Source organism: Anopheles merus, chromosome 3R, assembly GCF_017562075.2.
Source record: "Anopheles merus strain MAF chromosome 3R, AmerM5.1, whole genome shotgun sequence".
In the NCBI taxonomy this organism is placed as follows: Eukaryota; Metazoa; Arthropoda; class Insecta; order Diptera; family Culicidae; genus Anopheles; species Anopheles merus.
The window spans coordinates 14269589-14292297 of record NC_054084.1 but is presented as its reverse complement, the minus strand read 5'-3'; the positions used below and the strand labels follow the sequence as shown (position 1 = coordinate 14292297).

At 39.7% G+C, this 22709-nt stretch overlaps 1 protein-coding gene across 8 annotated transcripts in view; it reads left to right on the top strand.

The window, feature by feature from the left end:
• LOC121596603 overlaps positions 1-22709 on the top strand; it is a 44725-nt gene that overhangs the window by 11306 nt on the left and 10710 nt on the right. For 5 of the 8 annotated variants that reach the window (XM_041921696.1, XM_041921692.1, XM_041921694.1 and 2 more), the window contains 2 exons: positions 21728-22124; positions 22493-22563. In XM_041921696.1, the coding sequence (XP_041777630.1) occupies positions 22111-22124; positions 22493-22563 (85 nt within the window). In that variant the 5' untranslated portion in view covers positions 21728-22110. Of the gene's footprint in view, positions 1-21511; positions 21639-21727; positions 22125-22492; positions 22564-22709 lie in introns of those variants that run through there. The other 3 variants (XM_041921697.1, XM_041921698.1, XM_041921699.1) reach the window with 3 other exon arrangements.

Below are 22709 nucleotides of genomic sequence, written 5' to 3'. Positions count from 1 at the left end.
TGAAGGTAAATTGAATGCCACTACTAAACGGTATGACCTTCTAGGTCATTTGTTGCGTTCAGTTTGTTTGCTACGTAAAGTTAATGTTTTGAAGATCCATTTAAATCCCTTTCATTTTAATTTATTTGCTATTAAAACACGTTATAAATCCACAAAAGTCTACACTTGTTTTTCGACGAGATGCTGAAAAAAAAAAATAACACCCCGTTGATACTTGCTGTGAGCGGGGTGTGGGAAAAGCCAGCACCACATCGATTCAAATGCATCCAACCGTTAAATTGCTTCCCCGTCGATGCAACACCGCCACCAACACAACCGCGCTGGACGATGGCTGGGCGGATGATCATGACTTATGGTGGTGTAAAATTAATTTGACACCCTTCGCGTACACGGTCACCATATCATTCGGGAGGGGGGGGGGGGGGGTCGGTTGTGATGGTAAAAAATGCTGATTTGTGCAAATTATTCACGCATATCGTTTTGCGCTAAATACTACAAACAAAAACTCCCTTTCGGGAGTGTGAGAGATTCATAATTTCATCTCAATCAAGGCCGGCCAAAGGCTGTCTGTCGTCGGTGGATGGTGCCCTTATCGTAAATGATGTTGAGCTTGTTTGGCAAGCAGGCAGTAGAGGATCAAAGTTTGCAGTGTAAAGGGATGGGGAGGGATTTGGATCTATGAAAAGAACTGCACGATTTACGGTGCAGCGAGCAAAATCAGGCGTTAATTATAAGCTCATTTTCCGTTGTTACATTTTATTTATTTTATTGGCTTTGCTATACATTCTCGCCCCCCCCCCCCTTCCCCTATGATCGTTATGAGCGTATTGTTTGAGCTTTGTTAATTAAATCAAAGTACCGTCCGAATGAACATGTTCTTTTTGAATTAATGTGTCGGGGGTGGAATGAATCTTTTTTTTCAACTCCAAGCACATGTATAGAATGGTAATCGGCATATAATTCGATTGGTTGATTGCTCCATTTCATAAATGCAGTGCTACATCCAATTTGTATTGTTTATTTTTTTTATTAACTCATACATAAAATCAAACCAACCGTGAACTATGCACTGTGCTTACAGACAGAGCTTCCAATTTAGCTCCTTTTATTTTCTTGCTCCCCAGTTGTTTATCTTGCATTTGCAGCATGCAGTTCACATGTAAGTTAGTGCGGTCAGCATATATTTGTCACCTTGACAACGGTTGATTGGTTCTATACGCGCAAACCACGCACAAGAGGCAGTGTGTGTGCAAACTGCGCAATATGTTGCACCTTTTGATTTGCTGTTGAGTTGTATTCAAACATAATCGATTACCTTTGATGGTGGGGTATGAGTGCATTATCATTGTACGTTTAATGGCCTTGCATGTTTTACTTTTAATTTTAATATTTTTTCCCCGCTATTGTGATCTCTACGTTGAATTGATAAAGGTGTGTCTGGTGTAAGTAAAGCTTTCACCCAAACCTGCTTCCCATTGAACAGTTTGTGTCGATTGTATCGAATACATTACAAGACAAATAAAGCTGAATTGGATTTTAATTATTCACAATCAATTCATAGCGTGCGACTGTTTTTCCTCATTTGGAGCGATGGATCCTTTTTTTTTTCGTACAAAAAAATTGATTGCTCATGCTTGGGAATCGATAGGTTTATGAGCAGATTTTTAATAGTATGTTTTCTAGATGTACCTTAAACCATATTTAAAAGTCACGTGATCACTATGTCTTTGATAATGAGAGTGTGTAATAAATAATGGCTAAGTAATAAATAGTTAAATGGGTTTTTGATAGCTCAAAATGCTTTCAAAATGCAAATGAATTTGCAAGACTATACAGGTATTCTTAAGGCCGGGCTACATTGATCGTACTCCGTAGTGTAATTTCGATTTTCACTAGCGCATCTGGTGGCGGCTATCCGAAGCATTTTGCCAAACAATTTCGAGCCGCTCCAGAAAATACGTTATTTTTCCATGTTTTTTACTGTACCTGGACTGGAAAAGCTTTGTAATTGATAGATAAATATGTTGTGCAAGTATTTCAGTCGTTTTCGCATCAAAAAACGGTGAATAAACAACTTAAATTTGAGATCCGGCACGACCATTCCCTCGACGACCAAAAAAAGCTTTCTCTAGCCGCCGCCAGATGCGCTAGTGAAAATCGAAATTACACATGCGAGTACGATCAATGTAGCCCGGCCTTTACAGGACTTTCTTACATGTATCTTTTAATTAGATTTTTTTTACATGAAATTAAAATAGCACCAACATGATTTTTTGGAATAATTGTAAAATTACCATACCGAAGACGATTTTTTCAGTCCAGGATGCTAAAATAAACTAAAATAAACACTCCACACAAAACCACACATAAAACTAGCCTACAATATTCAGTCTAGATTATTCTAGCCTCAAAGCTAGAATTAGATTCGAGTACCTGCTCGGAAAAAATGCACTTTGTTTTGGATTTATCCCAAGGTGCATTAAAGAGACCAGGTGGTGGAATCTGGAATCAAAGTGTATGTAGTCCAGGTGGTCTCATAGTATGTTTTATAACTAAATTTGAACGTCACTTTTTGACAGGATGAGTGAAAACTTTTGCTCAAACAGGCATTTTGGTAGCTTGACGAATACACAAAACACTCTTAAAATCTTCATGCAGAAGCAAAAGCGATAAAAATCGACCTTTGAAATACATACACCTTGGGACAAGCCCACCTGTATACTATACCTACTTTGATAGCTGCTCGAAAACTGCTATACAATACAAACAACACCCAAGTGACATTTGCTCGAAATTGTTTTACCATATCTGCTCGATTAGTACTCGATACGCCTGAAATTGTGGATTTGTGTGTGATCAAGTGTGTTGAAAGCGCCAAGATTTGTGTGATCGTAAATTAGACGTTGCTCTATCGATGGACGACACCGTCGAGCTCATTTTTCATTCATAGCTATGGTTTTTTGATGAAAAACAAAAGCTAAATTTTTGTGACGTTATTTTTTTAAAAATGGGTAATATTTACGTATAAAATGGGTACATGACCAACTATAACGATAGGAAACATCATTTCCGAGCGAATCTAGAAGAAAGTAACGAAAAAGCCGCCTCACATTTGATTTTAAAGGACTTTTTCTAAATTCCCTTAAACTAGTGCAGTTTAAGGGAAGTTTAAGGCTCCAGTTTAAAGGAATTTGCTCGAATTCCCGATTATTCGTGCTATAAAATGTCAGTTGGGCTGACAGGCTGAAATTTCAGCCAACGAACTTAAAACGGAAAGGGTCCCACTGTAAAGGTATTCGATGGATCAGTGAAAATAATTATTTTTATTTGTTAACAAAATTTTCTATAACTATGGTATGAGAGGGTTTTCTGTTATCATTTAAAGATACTTACAAGTGACAAAGAATGATGCAATATCGGTCAAGAGGACTGATTCGCGCCCCATTTTTGGATGCTACCGGTTAAGAAACTAACTCCTAATTTAATCATGTACTGTGATGGGATCAAATCAACTATAAACTTTAACTATAATTAACTAAAGATATCGGTTAATAAATATGATTTAGTAAAGGGGATTGATAGTCTCCTGTTTGGTGTGTAATATCTAATACCTAGATTTGATTTTAACGTGTTTAACTTCAGTTCTTTGATCAACCAATAAAAATGATGCATAAAAACGATAAATTGTATGTTTCATCTACTGAAATATATTGTTTTTTCTTCTGTTTTTCATATTAAAATCCTTTTTCCATACACCACAGTAGATGGGTGTCATTCTGATGCTTGTGAATAAAATTACCCAATACCCACCCAACTCGGTCCGTTCTGATTATGCAGCTTGATTGATAAACATATCAATTTCACTAAACTTCCCGCTCCTTTCGGCCCACGATCCACGGCCCACGGTCATTTATCAGGACGGATTAGTAAAACAAAATGATAAAAAAAAGAACAGGATTGTCATTTCAAACCGCACTGCAAATACATATGCAATGAGGCGAATGAAAGAAGTGCATTGCATTGCAGCGAGCAGCTAAACTATTGATTTCCGCATCTGCATTATTCCGAAACGCAGGTAGAGCGGCTAGAAAAGGGAATAAATGCGCGTGGCAGCATTATCATTTAAGCGGTATATCGAGAGAGCTGTATAGTGAACAAACTTTTGAATGATTTTCCGACTCATATACAGTGAAAGTTGCACCGAAAGTGGAGCGCAAGCATGGGAAAACAGGCGTGTTTTCACATGTTCGTGTTGTTTTCACACATAAATTGCACGTTTTCATCGTGGGTTTCGGGAGACGCTGGCTGCAGTTAGGCTAAATGTAGAACGTATGCAAAACGAGCTGCTTTATCTGCCCCTCAGCAAAGGGGCGGGGAGGGTGAGGAAGATGGCGATGATGCACGTGTGCATCGGTTGTGCGGATGTGCGTAAACGATCGTTTGCGCTTACTTGTGCGCCTCGCTCACTCCACCCGAATGGCAGTTGTTAGAATGGGTATTGATCCGTGCTGGAAAGAAATATTGGATACTGTTGGGCAGGGAGAATCCAACAGAACATCAGGGCGACCAACAGGCCAACGACCTCCGGCTGGTCAGAGATTATGTGGACGACGGCACAGTGCGCGCGGGTGCAAATGAAACATAAATACGAGCGCTAGAGCATAAATTTAAATCTCTATCACAGCGAATAAATTCTGAATCAATGATCATTTGTTTCCATTTATATGGTGAGCGATCCGAGCGAGAACGTTGGGCAAACGAGCGGTCGGACGAATGGGGGCAGGGATGGTGCACAAAACGTTGATAGAATTGAAATGTTCCGCACGCCGTTCGGCTCCCCGATTTCAGCACATTTATCGCCCGTTTATCATTCGCACACGCCAACACACTACCACAGTAATGCGAAATTTTTGAATTCTTCTCATTTTCTGGTTTAAGTTTTGTTTCACTTTTTACATCCTTGTTCAGTATGATTTGATGCTGCAAAAATTCTGCATGTGAGTGTGCGCTCGTGGGTACTTTTCCCAGCTGTGTGAAAGCTGCTCCGTCCAGGATGGAAGCTTTTTTCTTTCGTTTGCTCACTGTCGCAAAACATTGGTTTTATCTATTCATACACCTTTCACGATTGTAAAAAACTGCAGAAAAAGTAACAAAAAAATTGATCATGAGTTTGGTTTTAAACGTGATTTTTCCTGTCCTTTACATCCTTCCCACAAAAACGATTACCGCGCAGTTTGCTTTGGAGGTACTTCATTTTAGCAATGAATTTTATTTCGTCAATTTAATTCTATCGTCCGGGTGTGTTTGGTTTTGCACGTTCGTGCTTTTTATTTAACGCTTTCCGATACCTTTCTGTGTTTCATATATTTGCTTGAACGTCAATTCACACGAAGACCGGCATGAGTTATTACAGTTCTGTACGTATAATTTGCTGCTTGATTGAATTGTGGCTGTATTTTTTAAACGTTTTATCAGAATAATGAAATCATCTTTTAAATGTTGGAGAATTGAGACGAAAAATTAAATGTGGTAAGTTTATCGTTTGTACAAAAAAAATAAAAAAAATCGTTTGTCCCGTTGGTGTTGTTTACCGCTGAAGTGTAACTTTTATTGGCTCAGCTAGCAAAATACGATTTAAGGAGCATTTCTCCCCCCGGCGGCCCTAGATGGATGTGTAAACCAACCGTACTTACCATTAGGCAGCTGAGAGCTATTCTTTACTTTACGTGCGATCGAACAATTTGGCAGGGCATGTGAGACAGAGCGTAACCCTTTCTTTGGACCGAAATTTGGAGAAAAACAAGGGGATTTCTTTTTGTTACGCAATGGGTGTAATATTCAGTAGCCCGACTTGAGGAAAATTCGAAATGAAATGGTATTGTGGGACCATTTTTTCAGCTTGATTGAATTTGCTTTAGAATTCAGATGACCTACTTAATGTGCTTTGTTGTTGAGAGAGAGAGTGAGAAAGAGAGAGAAAAAACGGAGTTGTTCATTATGCTGGAAGATTTTAAGCTTTTTAGGAAGTGCTTAAAGTTGTATCGTCAACGAGAATTTTTTTTTACTTATCTTTAATAACTTCATTGTTTCATTTGACTGTTGCTGTTTGAGCACGAAGTGTATTAATACAACTTTTGTTCATTCAAGAGTGTTTGTGAAAATGACCGTATGGCTTTGAATTGAAACGATATTTTCGTTTTTTTTTGTTGAAATGTTTTTTGTTTTTATTAATGAAGTGTTTGATTTGAAATTCCTTTTCAACTTGTATATATTTATTTTATTATGGTTGTTTTTTGTATAGCTATGTTTTGTATTTTCATTAATTGGATTCATTTCATGGGTTTGATAAAGTCTCCACACTTTATTTATTTTAAAATGCGTTACTAATTTGAACAATAGTTGTTTCAAACAATAGTTTTGTTCCTTCCTTCAATATGGACATTGAACATCAGATCAGTTGCATATCGTAATACCTACTAGGCCACTCGGATTGTTTTATTAGATTGTATGTGTTACCAACTTTGAAATTATTATTGTTTTTTTATACCTCATAAAAACCAGGCCGAACAAGCGAGTGCAATGTTTGACTTAGAGGGGAATAATGAATAAATAATATTAAATAAAGGGTTTTCCAGGAGTTCTCATAGCTGGACTTAAATTGAAACATATAGCACCCTTGCTGGACAAATCCAATACGAATTTCCAAGGAGCTTGTCCAAAAAGGGGGCCATAGAGTCCAATTTCCATCATGTGAAGCTCACTTTCCCTAAGAAAGTGTCAAGGAAGTGTCCCACAACTATGAGAACCCATGGAAAACCCTGTAATATTTAAATCAAATTGAAATATACTTCTTGTATTATTGAGCTAAAATATCAACATAGTTGTATCGATTACAAACGTCTAAATTTCTTTAAACCATTGTACGCTGGAATTGCCACAATCGCCGCAGCTTTAATCCATCACGTCCTTTTCGAAATTAAATTAGCAAATAATACCTCCGCATAAACTAAAAGCATCGACCAAAATAGCAGCGCTGACGTGTGTGCCTTCGCCAATTGCTACATTTCATATTATTCTTACATTCGTAGCCGGCATCACCATCTGTCTACGTTTGCAGACGTTTCGTCTCGTTTCGCGTACGATGTTTATGAATATTTCCGAGAATAATTATCACCATTCCGCTCGAGGTGCTTTCCATACTTGCCGGCGAGCCGGCAGCAGCTGGCCGGGTGTCTCAGACATATTCAACCCTAGGTGGGCGCGATGTGCGATCATACCGTCTAGCGACTTGAGACGTTTCGATTAAAGAGCTTCGCGCTACGAAGTTTCTTTTATTAACCGTCCGTCCTCCAGCGCCCTTCAACCCCCGCTACGAAAGACGCGCCCACCTGTGCGACGGCACCCGGCATGACTGAACCGTGTTGGGGCCTCTTTCAAGGTGAAACCATCAATGCTAATGTAACTTTTTCGTCACACAGCGACGGCGGCATCGAGCGCAACATTGCGGCGAACAATTGTAGCGATGCTTCTAGACGGGGTTAGTACATAGGGTATCGCTGGGGAAGTACATTCGGCAACATTGGCTTTATTTTTCGGGCCGCGCTCGTACATTATGATCGAGAACTTACGTACGAAGTTTGCTGCCCGTTTGTTGCATTTCTTACCCGGCTGTGCGTGCCTGAATGGAACGTAATGTAAACCCATAAGGTCGCTTTGACGAGCGCTCGGGGTTGTCGGTGGAAATAATCTGCTACCAAAGACGCGCCGCCGAAAGACAAACAGCCTCGAGCGGTGTGGCGCGGGCAATCCATCAGCATTATAGCTTCCATTACTCTTTACGGTGTACTGTGTACCTTACAGCAACATACGGTATGGGGGCCTATGTTTTGGTTCGGTTCGTTCTGTTAGAAACTGTCTGAAAGTGTAACAAGGTTTTGGAGCAAACATGTTGTACATGGAACGTCCGGTGTTGAGATGGTTATGAAAGCATTGCTGAGGTAATAAGAAGCTTCTATACGTATATTATTACAGGTTTTAAATGTGAGATTTTGCCTACAAAACGGGGTTCAAAATGAAAAAGATCGTTTTGTCGAAAATTCTTTAAAATCAAAGTAATAGAAAACTAATTTTAGGAAAATAATAGAAAATAATAAAAAATAATACAAAGGAGCGCCGTTTATCCAGGTACCTTTTATCCGGCATTCTGTTTATCCGTGCTGTTGAGAAATGACAGTTCAATACAAAGGTGACATTTCGTTATGAGAAGGATATTTAAAAAAACAGTTATCAGAACACATTGTCATAACAAAAAACACTATAATTCATGGCAAATTTGAAATATTCTCATTGGGAAAATATGAAGTTGGGTAATTTTTATAAGACAAATTTCCAAAACCTAATCAGGAATTGGTGATAAAATATATCATTTGACTCATCATCCGTGTTATTCGCATATCCGGGCGTGGTCAAGTCCCAAGAAGCCCGTATAAACGGCGCTCCACTGTAATTATATTTCATTACGCCAAAACAAGAAAAACTATGACAAGCAAGATAAGCTAAACAAGTATGACAACTAGTATTCAGAAAACATGCTGTTGAAAAGTCATTCAACAATAGTATATGTGCATTTTTTTAGCTGTAAATACATATTACTTGAAAAAAAAAATGTAAATTCACAAGGAAACTCCCGTTTTTTTATTAAATGCTCAAATAAACATAACCAACTAAAAAAAGATTCATTTTCCTGATTTAAAAATTCATTTTATATTTTACTCGTTGAGGAACTCATCTTTTCTAATATCTTCTTTTTGAAATGTACTGTGTAATGTGTAATTATAATGTTTATTCATAATAATGTTTTTTTTTCATTTCTTGGTTTTTGTATAATGAACTCCTTCAATTAATTTTTATTTGCATTCAAAAGGTTCATTTGTTTGTTTATTCTTTTTCCAGTACCGTATCTTCAATATCGGTTTATTTATTACATGTAATGTTTTCAATATCGCTGAGATTCGTTAAAAAAAATACAACAAGAATGACATACTGACCCAAAACTGCATTTAAAATGGATTCAATCGAAAATCGTTTCACTATTTGCAGCATCAGAGTCACACCAGTAAATTCGTTCGACAAAATTCGTTTGGTTATTTGTGCGGATATGTTTGTTTTCGTTACGTGGAGTATGCTTGCCATGAAACAAAGGCAAAACGCTTGCGGAAGAGTCACGCCTGATTTGTATTAGTTCCACGTGCCCTGTCGGCTGGTGCTGAATTGTTTTGCTTTGCAGCGGCGTAAAAAGGCACACGACCGTGGCATAAAACAACGCCGGCATTTCGCATGCATCTACCGGAAACGGGTCGCGGAATTCAAGTTCAAGTTCGGTACGGCATGGTAAGGAACCGTGTACAGTAAGCTTACAAAATGCTGATGCAAGCGGTAAGCAAAAAAACACACACACACACATACAAATAAATTGCACCGTTCGCGATGGAACGACTGCCAGCCAATGTTGAGGTAAAAGGTGATGCATTAGGCTGGGAAATTCCCACGCATTTAGAAGGGTGAGAAAACCGTCCGATGATGATGATGTTGGTTGGCTGCTTTTTTACTGATAGATTGAATAGGCGGTGATGGTGGCTTTGTAGCTCGGGCTGAATATCCGAGACCATCCGAGCTGCATTGCACTGCAGTGTTTGTCGGTGCACAATATTGCAGCAAAACCTCACAGCACTACACTTGTTGTTTCATAACAGACAAATCCTACCTGCAAGTTATTTCTATTCAAGTGCCACATATGATGCTGGATCGAGAGTGTTGCTGATGATGACGCAATGGTACGATGGCAAGAGTGGTCCTTAAATATTCCCATTCAAACCCCAAATCTCGAATCACGTTGGCGTTCGATCGGCGTTCGGTTGGAAATGTTTCATTAACAAGAGTCATCCATGAAAGCAGATCGATCCTGCTCAACGGTGCAATGGATTGCAAATGAGAAGGATGTACTCACCGAGCTCGGAATACGCACCGAGGCTCCACACTGAGGTTAAATATTTATTTTTATCGCACGTATGTTGATTTTACCGTTCTCCAAAAAGCAGCAACCTCTGGTGTGTGTGTGTGGCAGCTTTAGAATGAAGCTATCAGAATCAGTGTCTTTTATGTATTTGGAGTGCTGGTGCCTGGCTACGCCGAACTGGTCGCAAGTGGTTAAAAATTTAAGCACATTAAATCAACATCATTGAAACCGCTTGCATCTCTGCGTGCCTGCAGTGGAAGCCACTTAAGCTCTCGCTCTCTTGCGGGAAGTGGCCGGTGCAATGGATCGCGATATGGGACTGCAGGTTGCATTTACCTGGCCGTTAATGAGTCCAGTTAAGTGTATGAATGTTTTTTCGGTAACACTGAGAGGGTGGCACCCGTGCATCTAATCATTTCTATACCGAACACTCTAAACCGGTGCATTTGATTAAAATTGCACAAACACGCGCAGAGCGCGTACAAATTGCTCTGCAAATAGGGTTTGGATTTGGAACGTTTTTGGTTTGCGCCCGGACGTGCGAGGGATTATTGTTCAGTTTGATTTTGATTGATTTTGTAGCAATGGGATGGGGTAGGATGTTGCATACACTTTTCACGTTCTAACATATGCTTGTTGGGGAATGGTCGGGAAAGAGCTTCGAATTATTGAACTAACTTTCCTGTGTATTGCCCCATGTTTACAAAGTCACAGTACTCCATAAAACCTTTAGAGGGAGATGAAATTAGTTAATAAATAAAGAATCTTAGTGTATTCTTACATCCATATTGTTGTTTACGTCGTCTAAAGGCATCTTTTTCCTTTGTTTTGTGTTAGGAATGTAGAAGTGGTTCGTTACCATGCTAATTACGTGACAAATTCCATTGAACAGATTAAATGTTGTCTAATCTAATCTTTACAATTACGATGCTATTGAACAAACCTATCATGCGTTAATCGTCTGTACACGAAATTTCCGTGATGGGATCAGGATTACATGAGATGATAACCCCTTTAAACTTTTGTTACTCATTGCACAGTTACAATTTTGTCTCGCGTGTCATCAGTCAGGGATCTTGGTGTGATCCTTGATTCATCACTATCCTTTCGCGAGCATTACCACTCTATTATTACCAAGGCCAATACGATGTTAGGATATGTAATCAGGCAAACTCTTGAGATAAAAGATCCAATATGTCTGAAAGCATTATATTTCGCATTAGTACGTTCCATCCTAGAGTCTAATTCAGTTCTTTTCTCCCCATACTGTCACGTGTGGACGGCAAGGATAGAAAGCATACAAAAAAGATTCTCCAGAGTAGCAATACACCGATTACAATGGGCTTCATCACAACATTTAGATTGCCTATCACGGTGTATGCTTCTTGGTCTACAAACCTTAGAACATAGACGTCAGGCATTACAAGCTAGTTTTGTCGCGAAGTTAATAAGCGGGACCATCACTCATGGACCTCTCAGGTCACATGAGCAGTTAAGACCCACGTTCTCTAGATCTGCACATTCCTATAATGCGCCTATAAACCGAATGATTCAATGCTTCAACAAATATCAAAGTTTTTTTGACTTCAACATTAGTATCAGCGTAAAACCAACTGTCTCTCGTTTCCTTACTGATAGCGCTGTAGCTAAGTTTGTAGATGAATTAAGGATTTATTATATAAGTAAGTGTTCCAGCAAATCTATGCAAGATACTAAATGACAAATAAACAAATAAACAAATAAACAAATGATCTTATTATGCTTTGTTTTTTTTTTACTTTCTTTGTCTATTGCTGTCTATTGGTCTTGGTCGATGTAGCCGTCTTCGTTAGTAACTCCAAAAGACTATCTTTTGTAAAAAAAACGTGCACGAAATGAAGAAATTGAGTAACAATACGCTAGTGCTTAATGTTATTCGATGTATTTTGTTTGCGCTAAACGCGTGCGCGAAAGTTTGACGCATAACGAAGCTCAATACGCTTTCAGTCTGAGGATTTCGCCCAATGTACAAACAGCTTTCATAGGAACGTATAAACATTATTTGGCTTTGACGAGGAAATCTTGCACCTGACGGTGGTGCATGATGACTTAAAAAAGGGAATTCAAAAGTTCAACTAAATTACAATCGATCAAACTGATTTGAAATTTGCATCCTGCCGTTCTGGTAATATTAATTCAAAAGCACACCATCTAGCCCGTCCTTAGCATAAGTGTGTGCACATACAGAACTGAGTGTATAAAGCCGAGAGTTAACCAATAAATAAATGATCAGCGGCTATCAGTCCCCAGTGATAGTTAGAAGTTTAGAGTTAGAGAAAATACTAAGCAGAATCGGTTTGGTTTATACAAATTACCCGGAATGTAAACAAATAACAAAATCTCCTTCAAACTTGTTTGTTTGTCGCGATGCTAACACGCGTAGATAATGGTCCTATTTCTAACCGGAATGTCAATGAGGTAAAGCTCACAGCACTATTAGTAGGCCATGCTCATTCCGAATGCATTGAACGTTGACAGCTACAGTAGAGGCAGAGAGAGAGAGAGTATCAGCAAGAGAGGGACAGTGCTTTGCTTCAGTGAATAGTGTGTGTTCTAGTGCTACGGAATCGGACAACTGTGTTTACGTTTCACTCGTTTAAGCGGGCGCAAAGGATCGTCAACAATTTGTTCGACCAATTTCCTACCGCCATAGAGGCGCAGGTAGGCTTTTGAAGTTGGTCGTTTGAACGGATGGTGGTGGGTCGGAGCAGTGTGGTGCCGTTGTTGTTCGACGAGCATTTTAAAAGCCTCATACAAACCGATTTCCCTCCCCCGCTGAGGCCCCGGGGTCAGTAGTGCCAGTCCGATTTCCTTACCGCTGCACCCGCTACAAAGGGATGTACACGCTACGCAGCGGAACCCCTTTTTTGGAGCAGTTTAACTGCCGGTAAAATTCCTGTTTGCCATACAACACAGTTCCGAGTGCAATTATACTACTGGCCCTGGTGAATATATTTTTGGCAGCGTTGGTTGCGGTGCGACAAAAAATAGGCACACCCCGTGGGGGGCACGTTTGGAGAGAGCTCTGCCGGGGGCAGTGTGTGCGGTGGTGGACTTTTGTCGCGCTGTGGGTGAAGTACGCTTATGTGCTCCATTTCCGGAAGCGGAAATGTACAGGGGCCATATTGGAAAATTGTGCCAGTGCCAGGAGAGGGTGCACGCTGGACACACAAGCGCCGCCATGCGGGATGGGGGTTGGGGCGCAAATCATGAATTCTACAACCACCGCTGCATTCGGAACTCGTGTGCAGTGCTGGTGCCTGCGCTTTAGGGCTGGCGTGTGTGCTTTTGTTTGGTGGTACGCGTTGGCGTGTGGGCGGAAACATGGCGGAGGTGTGGTCCATTTGCGTTTTGCGGTGATTGCACCGCGATCCACCGCGAGTGCGTCTGGTTTTAATGAAAACATTAAAATTTCACATGCATAATTAATAATTATAATTAATAATATTCATAATTTTATTGCGACCGGGGCGAACGAAGCAAATGCGTTACTGCTGTGTGCGTACTTTCCGGTTGTACTTTTGCCGCCGCCATTATTATTGTAGTTACACACAAACACACAAACCTCAAAAAGCATATGCTGGCGATTGGTTTTGGGTTACCTTTCTGGGCTTTTGGTTGAAATTTTATTGGGTAATGTTTTGCGAGCTTAACTTACACGAGGGGAGGTTGAAGTTAAGGCTTGATCGCAACGGCACCCTGAAACATGTTCGTCACCCAATCGACGTCGTTATTGTAAAAATAAAATTGGACCATTACATTGAGATCATATTGATCATTGAGTATGCATGATTGCGCTTATTCGCATTTTTTGAAGATATCTCCATGGCATTAATGAAACAGTTTTAACCTAACAATTAGCACCGATTTTCGCTCTGATTAGCTCCCAGCATTTCTACGCTGAATCTTTGCTCTTTGGATCATCACTACTGCGGGCGATGGAAACATACGTTTGGTTGGATGGTTCGGTACTAATTAGGCTCGAGTTTACAATCAATTCCTGTGCAAATTTAGGATATAACCGTGCGGCTATATACAGCGAAAAGAACTATTTGAGAGGTGAAACATCTGACAGATCATGTAAATCTAGGACAGGACATCTAAAGGATTGGGGAGATACCACATCCGCTTTTGATTATTACTCAAAAAGAGTATCTTTTCATACGGAAAGTTCACAAATTAGAAGAAATGATGAACTGTTGATCGAAAAATAACGAATTGCTTGATATTGAAGCTCTTGAAAGGATTTAGCTGCGATGTTTTCTTCACGCTATTTGTTTACATTTCACATCAGCTGGTTGCTGATCTTAACGGATATTTCACCTGTCAAATAGCCCATTTGCTATTTGCGCACTGTGTATTTTGCCCTGTGTGGCCGTACGTTCAAAATCATTAACACTTCCAATATACATTGGAAAAGATTGAAAAAGCCTGGTAGGTCAATATTGGAAGAAGTTTGGTAAAGCAGAATCTGGATCGTTTACGTCATCTTTCAGCATAGCACATTCAGTCATAACAGTCATAATTCTGAAATTATTTAAATTTTCGGTTCAACCACGTAATAAATACCAGTAACGTCATAGATATTGGTAGTAGATACAGTTCCAAGATCGGTAAATATTCGAAATCAGATCTTTATAAGATCTTTATGGGGTTGAGATTAGTTTCAAGAGCGATTCAACTTCAGAATCTCTTCCAGAACGGCCATACGTATGAGGTTAGTTTCAAGGGTGATATATAAATGAGTAGCAAAGCCTGCCACAGTTCTTTCGTGTATTTGTACTGTTAAAAATAAAACACAAATCAAACTCGTTCGGCATGTTTGGTCCAATATTTAGACAAATCGGAACTAGCAGATTGTAGGTTGCTGCTGCTCCTAATTTCATATATTTGTTGTGAAATAATTTTTATTCCTTTCCTATATTCTTTCAATTTTCATTAGAATGTTCAAAATTCACATCAGAAATGTTTGAACCTAGTCCTAATGGGATTTGAGCCCAGGTCGAACTGAATGGTTAATATCTTGTGGCTCCTGCATGGCTTAGGTCTCAGTGTTATCAGCAAGATGTGGACAGGACATCGTCATTCTTGCTTCATTTGCAACTCGGTATAGATTGAATCTTGCAGATTTGTTAATATCTAACGCTGTGTGAACTTCATCTTTAACGTTACTTGGTCTGTTAAACATGATATATTGCATTGTTTTATCTTGACTTCGTTCATGTGTTTAAGAAAACACTTTAAGAAAACTTTTCCGATCAGAAGGATTCACAGAAAACTCTCTCTGTCAGAATACCAACTTACAATACAATCATTCACTCTATTAAAACAAACGAAAGTTCCGACCGAAAATCAAATTTCAATTTAAATTAGAAGGAATCACCTTTCACAGTACTGTGTGTCTGTGTGTGTGTGTGTGTGGTTTTTTGGTCACGCGATACACACAGACACATACACACTCCAGTTCGCTGCGGTTCGGTTAGTACAAATTGAGCGATAAATAAACAAACTATCCTTTTATGCGGGCACATCCGAAAAGCAGAGGGCCACCAACGGGGCGCCCCGTGCGATGCAGACAGATGCTGTGTCGGTGGCCATGTGTCCATTACGTATGCACCGCAGTTGGTCGCAGTGTTTGCCGCCGCTTGCTGTGACTCTCCGTGGGTGCAGGTGTTATCGCCGACTGACTCCCCTCCCAAAAGTGCTGCTATTACACAGCTCTCTGCTTCACGGCAAAGTTGTGTCTCTCGCTTCGTGCCGGGTATAGAACCCGTCAGGATGCGTTTGCCATTAGTTTAGGAAAAATAAATGAGCATAAAAGCAAACAACGGCTAGCGGCGGGCAAGTGTGGCCGGGTTTGGGACTGCGCAGAGGGAAGCGGAATAGTAAGGTCTGCTCAGAACGGTAGTTGACCGTAACGGGTTATCAAACTGACATCAAGCATTAGTTCGATCTGCTGCGGGGTAGCGTTCTGGCGTGCGTCCGGTGCTGCTTAAAACGAAACCTATGCATGAAGCATAAAACGGCATGCACACAGACACACACACACACGCGCGCGCACCTGGTGTGAGCGATGATTTGTGCGATGGGGCGGAGGGTTTGCGTGTTCCTGTCCGCGGAAAGTGAGTCTACGACTAGCAACAAATTTGGGCCAAACGCCGAGCCTCAAAAGAGCTTTCGCCGTAGCGTAACTCGCATAAATCCTTGCCGGACAAATCCGCTACGCTACGCTCCGGCAACTGCTCGGCACTTGCAGCTTCTGCCACTAATGATGCTCACGTGACCTTTTCCGCGGGTACGCCGAAACCGGGCGTACGTAAGTAGCTTTGTGCCTTTCCGGTGCACGGTGGTACCACGGGCAATCTCACCGTCCGTCACTGATTGATTAGCAACGAATTGCCCGATGTCAAATCGGTCACGTCCAAACGAGTGCCCCCACGCACGGTGTCTGTGTGTCTCTGACAGATTGGGCAGCTGACCAATCTTTCCAGGCGGTTCCAGGCGGACGAAACCCTTGAAACCGAACCGTTGGCGTAGACGGTGGGCGAAAAAGGAGGGCCGGGGGTATGGGCTGACAGATAAACGTGATACGGAAATTAGTGTTCAGCGCTGGCAATCGGACGGAAATGGGCGAGCCTGTCCGTGCGATGCTACTTATCGATCTGCTAACACCGGGCAACGGGAAGGGGGTAGAGAGGGGAGGGTGGCTTACGCGTGTGGTGTGTTTTTCGGTTTGGTTTGAAATTTATTTTCTACTACCGAGTGTACGGTGTTTTTGTAAGAGTGCCCCCTCCGGGACGCTGGACGCTTTATCACGTAGCACGGCGGTAACGGCAGCAAACGAGTAACTTTTAATGCGCGTCCCGTACGCCACCGGGGTCTGATTATGTGCACCTGAAGTTGCGTTTGTTGCACTCTTCAACTGCATCGGGTTGTCGTATCGGGGTAAGCAAATGGCGGGTTTTCTTCACACATCGGTTTTGGCTAATTGAATAAGTTGCATGATGGGTTAATTAATTTTAAATTTAATTGAATGCGTGTGCAAAAGGAAGAGTACGTTAAATGGTTTGAACATGATTATGGTAGCAGCTGTATTTTAAAGGGGTTAGTCAATCATCGTCACAGTGTTTTTCAACTTGTATGTTGATTGTTTAATGCTTGACACATGCACAAACTTTGTAAGGATTCAAGTTGACTCATCATAGCTGTATTGAAATAAAATTAGATGCATGTAAGAGAGCAGAACATTTGATTCTTTATATTATTTAAAAATAATTCTTCTTTAACACTTGGCAATGACGACGTGCTGATTACGATATGTAGAGCTGATTACTGTTTTTGAGTAATAATGGAATAATCCGTTATCAGGCCTTTTCTGTTTTTCAGCCAACGAGCTAAAACTTCAGCCTGTCAGTGGACAGTTTTCATCATCCGGGTTGTTTCCATGTAACAGTTACGGTCTGCCATATTGGATTTCTGCAATTTTGTACGAAGATGCATTTTAAAGTTGTGCTGTTATCTTTTTTCTGTTTGAAATGAGTTATAGTACTTTTATTCAACTTAGAAAAAATGATACAAACAATTTTAACCCGTTCTTGGGGCAATATTTATCACAAATTCCTGATAGTTTTTTGAAAAATATCTTATTTTTTGAAACAATAACTCAGTTTTTATCAACTTCATGTTTTCCAATGAGAATATTTTAAATTTGCCATGAATTATGGAGTTTGTTTTGTTCTGATAATGTGCTCTAATAACTGTTTTTTTTAATATCCCCCTCATAACGTAATGTCACCTTTGTATTCAACTGTCATGCTAACGTGCTAAACAGCACGGATAAACCGACTGCCGGATAAAAGGTATCCGGATAAACGGCGCTCTACTGTACTAATTTTGCAAATTATTTGCCCAGCGTAAATTAGGTAGTTTATATAGGCTCCCGAATTTTAAATGTCTTTACATATGCAGATCTTGAAATTTATAAAAAAAATAATGGCAATTTCTCTCCCTTATTGTTTGTTTTATTCGCAATTAATCCCAAATTTGGCTATAAAATATGATTTGCGATTTGGAGTTACGAATTACGAACACCGTTGCAATGCGTAATTCACCTAAATAAAATTATGGCCCGTTATTGTTTTAATTTATCATAATTATTGTTATAATTTTACAACTTTATCATGTACTCAAATATTTTTTAAATAATACAAGAGTTACAAAGTCTTTATAAAAAAGGGATATAAAGATAGCTTCAATAACGTACAAGCTACTGAATCATTATTTAACAAAGAACTACAATATTGAAGAGTGGAAATATACAATTTGGGTTCCACTTTTGTGGAAAGGATAAAATTATACAGATGGTCCAAGAAATATACTATTAATGGGTGTCCGAAAACATCCGCAAACTTATCATTTAATTTTCGTGTAATTATACTTGACGTATTTCAACCGATAAATTAATTATTTCCTATAATTCTGACCATATATTACAATTTGGAACCTTCTTGAAATAATTATAAAATTGTAAAATGTATTGCGCATTTCTCATAGGAGGTACTACCTGTCATCTCGGGGACCACCAGCGAATCAATACTTATGATGTTTAATTCGAATGTATGAGCCAACCGAATCCTTCACAACCGAAAACAAATTTTGCTTTTAACAACACGAACTCATTTGTTTATTTAAATCATACTTTCTTACATGCTCATTGTTTGCGGCTGCCCCCCCCCCCCCCCTTAGTTTTTCTCCTTCTTTCATTGCATGCATGTATGTTGCTCGTTAAATCATCAGATCTGCTACGTATGTGACATTTTCCACCCATTTTTGTTGCTAAAGCTTTTAACAGCAGTGGGTAATTTTTTGTATGTATTTGCTCAAATCACTACCATTGGGCGGTGCTATTGCGATGTTCGCTGGGCACCAAGGCAGCAAGGAAGTGCAGTGTGAAACACTTGCTAAGTTAAATATTTATTCGTTTCACACAACAACATCAAAAAAGCGAAACGAAAGGAACCTCCTGTACAGACAAAAAAGTGCACTCAAATGGGCAGGCAATCGTATAAATTCGGCATGTAAACAGCTTTGCAACGTGTTGTTCGGGAGGGGCGAAATGGGAAGGAAAAATGTACCTTCCCCATGCGAACCAGGAGCGCGATGACGGAGGAGCACGAGCAGGAGCTACTACCGCTAATCAAATTAACTGTGGGCTGCAAACGAACAAACAATATGCTTCTCCGCGCCTTCTGATTTCGAGCAAACAGTTGTTGCCTGGTTGGTTGGTTGGTTGGTTGGTTGGTTGGTCGGTTGGTTGGTGCCGTGTGGCCAGCGAGCTTGTCGGTACACTGGCCCGGAAATCGCGTGTGACCTCCGCGCCAGGGCTGGTTGGCAGTAATTAAAGGAATCAAGTTTACAGCCCGACAACACGTCACTAGGACACTTCGCTGATTGTCATGGTGATGACCTGCGGGGGAAAGAGCTGCGTTCGTTGTTCCCCTCGCTTGACGCAAGTGTGTCTGTCGCTAGAAATGGGTGTATACTGTAAATACGTAATGCGGACCATAAAAGGGAGCAACGTTCAGTTACACTTTGATAATGAATTATCCATAGAAATCTTGGTGCTTTTGTTCGCAGAGCCGTCCTGCCCGAGTACAATACTACGGACATCTTCTCATCATTTTGTGTCATCTTGAAAATGGCTTGAAATGGTGATTCAATTTACTGCTTCCAACCGCTTCAGAAACCGCATACATTGTAATCTGTTGCCCGCAGCACAGTTACGATGCAGTTGCAGTTAAGTGCAACGGAGATAGCCCTGCCGCTGCCACCAAGGATTTGTGGGCTTTCATTATCTGGATTGAAAATCTTTCAGTGTAATTACAATTTGTATCTTTAACGAGTGTATTTTACACGGGAAGATTGTATTGGCTCTAGCCATTTTTGTGTCTTTGTGTCATATCATTTTGTGATTTATTTTTCTGTAGAAAAAATACTTCTAGCAAGGCTTTGTTTACATTCACAATTAGGATATATTTATTTATGACAATCTTATTACATTAACTAACTGACAGCACATCGATACAGTTTACACGCCCGGGTGCACATGATTAGTATTTACTTCGATAAGGATTGAGTGTGTGACTTTTTTGCGTATGGGAGGCTGGAGCAAAATGTCCGTGCCTCAATATTTCACTCAAAATCTCAAACAAAAGAAGAGCGAGTTTATTCCCAGAGGTGGTTTCCAAGAATTAATCTAACTTTTAAAATTTTACCAATAAAATAATGGATAACAAAATACAATTCTTATATCGTATTTGTGAATGGCGCAAAATTGCTTTAGCTACTTAAAACAAAATTAATTATTCATTTTTATTATTTTGATATTACTTAAATAAGTGATCCATAATTCTTATACTAACATAATTGCTTTGCATTACATTTACTTATTTGGAATACAGTGAAATCTCTCTAATATGAAGTCTCTGGTTCTTTAAAATGAACATTTTCACGGTCCATCATATTCCATACATTTTATGTCTCTTCAAGATGAAGATGTCATCCTAAGACGAATATCATTCAAGCAGCATATGCGATTTGGCTGCCGAAATTATTTAAGATAATTTTTTTGATAATAGTTTACAAAACTATTGGTCCAAGGATGTTCCTTGTTTTTCCCGTGTTTTCTTGGATACTTCGTAATTTTTATAATTTTCTTTCATTAATTTTCCTCGACATGAATATTCCTCTAGGCTGACGGTCCCTTGAAGATTCACCTTGTAGTGATTTATATGTACTATTTTTAGCTTTGGAGTTTTCTATCGTACTATTATCTCACCTTATATTAACAATAGTATTGTATTGGCATTTTTAGTCTTGGAAATCTTATAGTCGTGAAAGGGTTAAATGTGTCAAATCGAACATTAATAGCAAAATAATTTTGTTACACGACTGTTGTAGCATGGCTAGTAAGATTTCAAGCTTTCATCCAGACCACAAAATTAAACATGTTTTTTTTTAACAGTAAACTAAAAGAATAACTGAAAACATACAAAAAAATGCAACAGGCTACATATAATTTGTACGGGAAAGAACTTTACGAGTGATCGGATTGAGCACAGATTCAGCTCGCCATGTGCACTGTCCACTGTAATCATTTTGGCTGGTATTGTTGCTCCGTGTTCCCATAAACGTTAGGCGTCCTCATTTGTGAATTTTGTACACGGGTATCTCTACCCTGTGCCACACGGCGCCAACAATAACGGGTACGGGTATCGGAATGCGAAGCGTATTTGTCATTATCAGTATGCTTGTGCGTCTCTACTCTACCCCCTTTCATACATACACAAGCAAACTCACCTTTCGGCGGTGTATTAACAATTTCGGAAGGTAAGGGTTTCGGTACGCGTTTTCGTCACTGGTGAGTGAAATCTGTACCGAAGGTGGTATGTCTAACTGGTGTGTGCTGTGCTTTGCTTTGTTGTCATTGTCGGCTGTCGGCAACCATGTGACTGATTTACGATACCATCGTGCCCCAGTCATTCCCGTCTGGCGCGGTGGCCGTGATTGTTTGGTTTGAGGTTTGGTTCGTTCAATACAGTAATCAAATATTTTGCAGCACAAGCACACAGTACTCATGATGGTTGTTTTTCTTTTTGCTTATTTCGTTCACAGATTCGCATCCTCAGCTGCTGGCTAATCGCGGTGCAGTTGATCTCAGTATAATCGGGTCAGCGCAAAAAGAATGTGGTGCACCAGCTCCAGACGGAAACGACGAAAGTGAATTCGCTAGCAGGGTTGAACTGATTATTTTTCATCCAGTGTGTAAAGTCTGTGATAGTTTTACAAAAGCTCCGTTCTGTTCAATCTTCAGCAACATCAGTATCCGAGTGTCACCGAATGGTTGTATTAGTAGTGCAGTAGCGTTAGGAAGTGAACCTTATTCCACCACTTGTGTTGTGTAAAGTTTTGGTGTTAATACGTTGTGCGTTCAGAGAAGGCGAATGGTACGTTTACTTGTGGTCGGTAGCTTGAATCAAGCGTAAGAACAAGCAAACATGTGCTGCAAATGGTAAGTTGGAGCTGAATTAGTATAATTAATTTTGGTTAAAGAAAAACTTTTGGAATGAACTACCAATGACTGATTTTCAACATATTTTTGGTTGTATTTACATTTTCCGTTGTTTTAACCGAATGTTTTCACTGATCATTACATAAAATGTTTTTTTTTGTATCTTTGGTACAGATTCACAATTAAGATATGTGATGATATGTCAAAATTATTTATTTTTTATATTAAAATAATAAATAGATAAATTAATTATTGCTTACAAATAAAGTGCAATTTAATTACATATTAATCTTTACCAAATTAAACAAATATCACATTTCTCGTGTGTCCTTGTAATGCAGTTTCTTATTCTCTTTTATATTTTTCAGTATTTTTAGTTGCTGGGAAGACTTTTACTGGAATTGTATTGAGGAAAAATTCTGCTTCGACGAATCACTTGGTAAGATTGCTACATATAGCGCATCATTCAAAGTGCATTTCCGTATTTTCTTCTAGATGCAGTTTGATTTAAGTGGTCTGTACCGCTATATAGCTCGTATTGTGCGAATTAAAAACTCTTAACACAGATTGTTTTTATAGCGCATA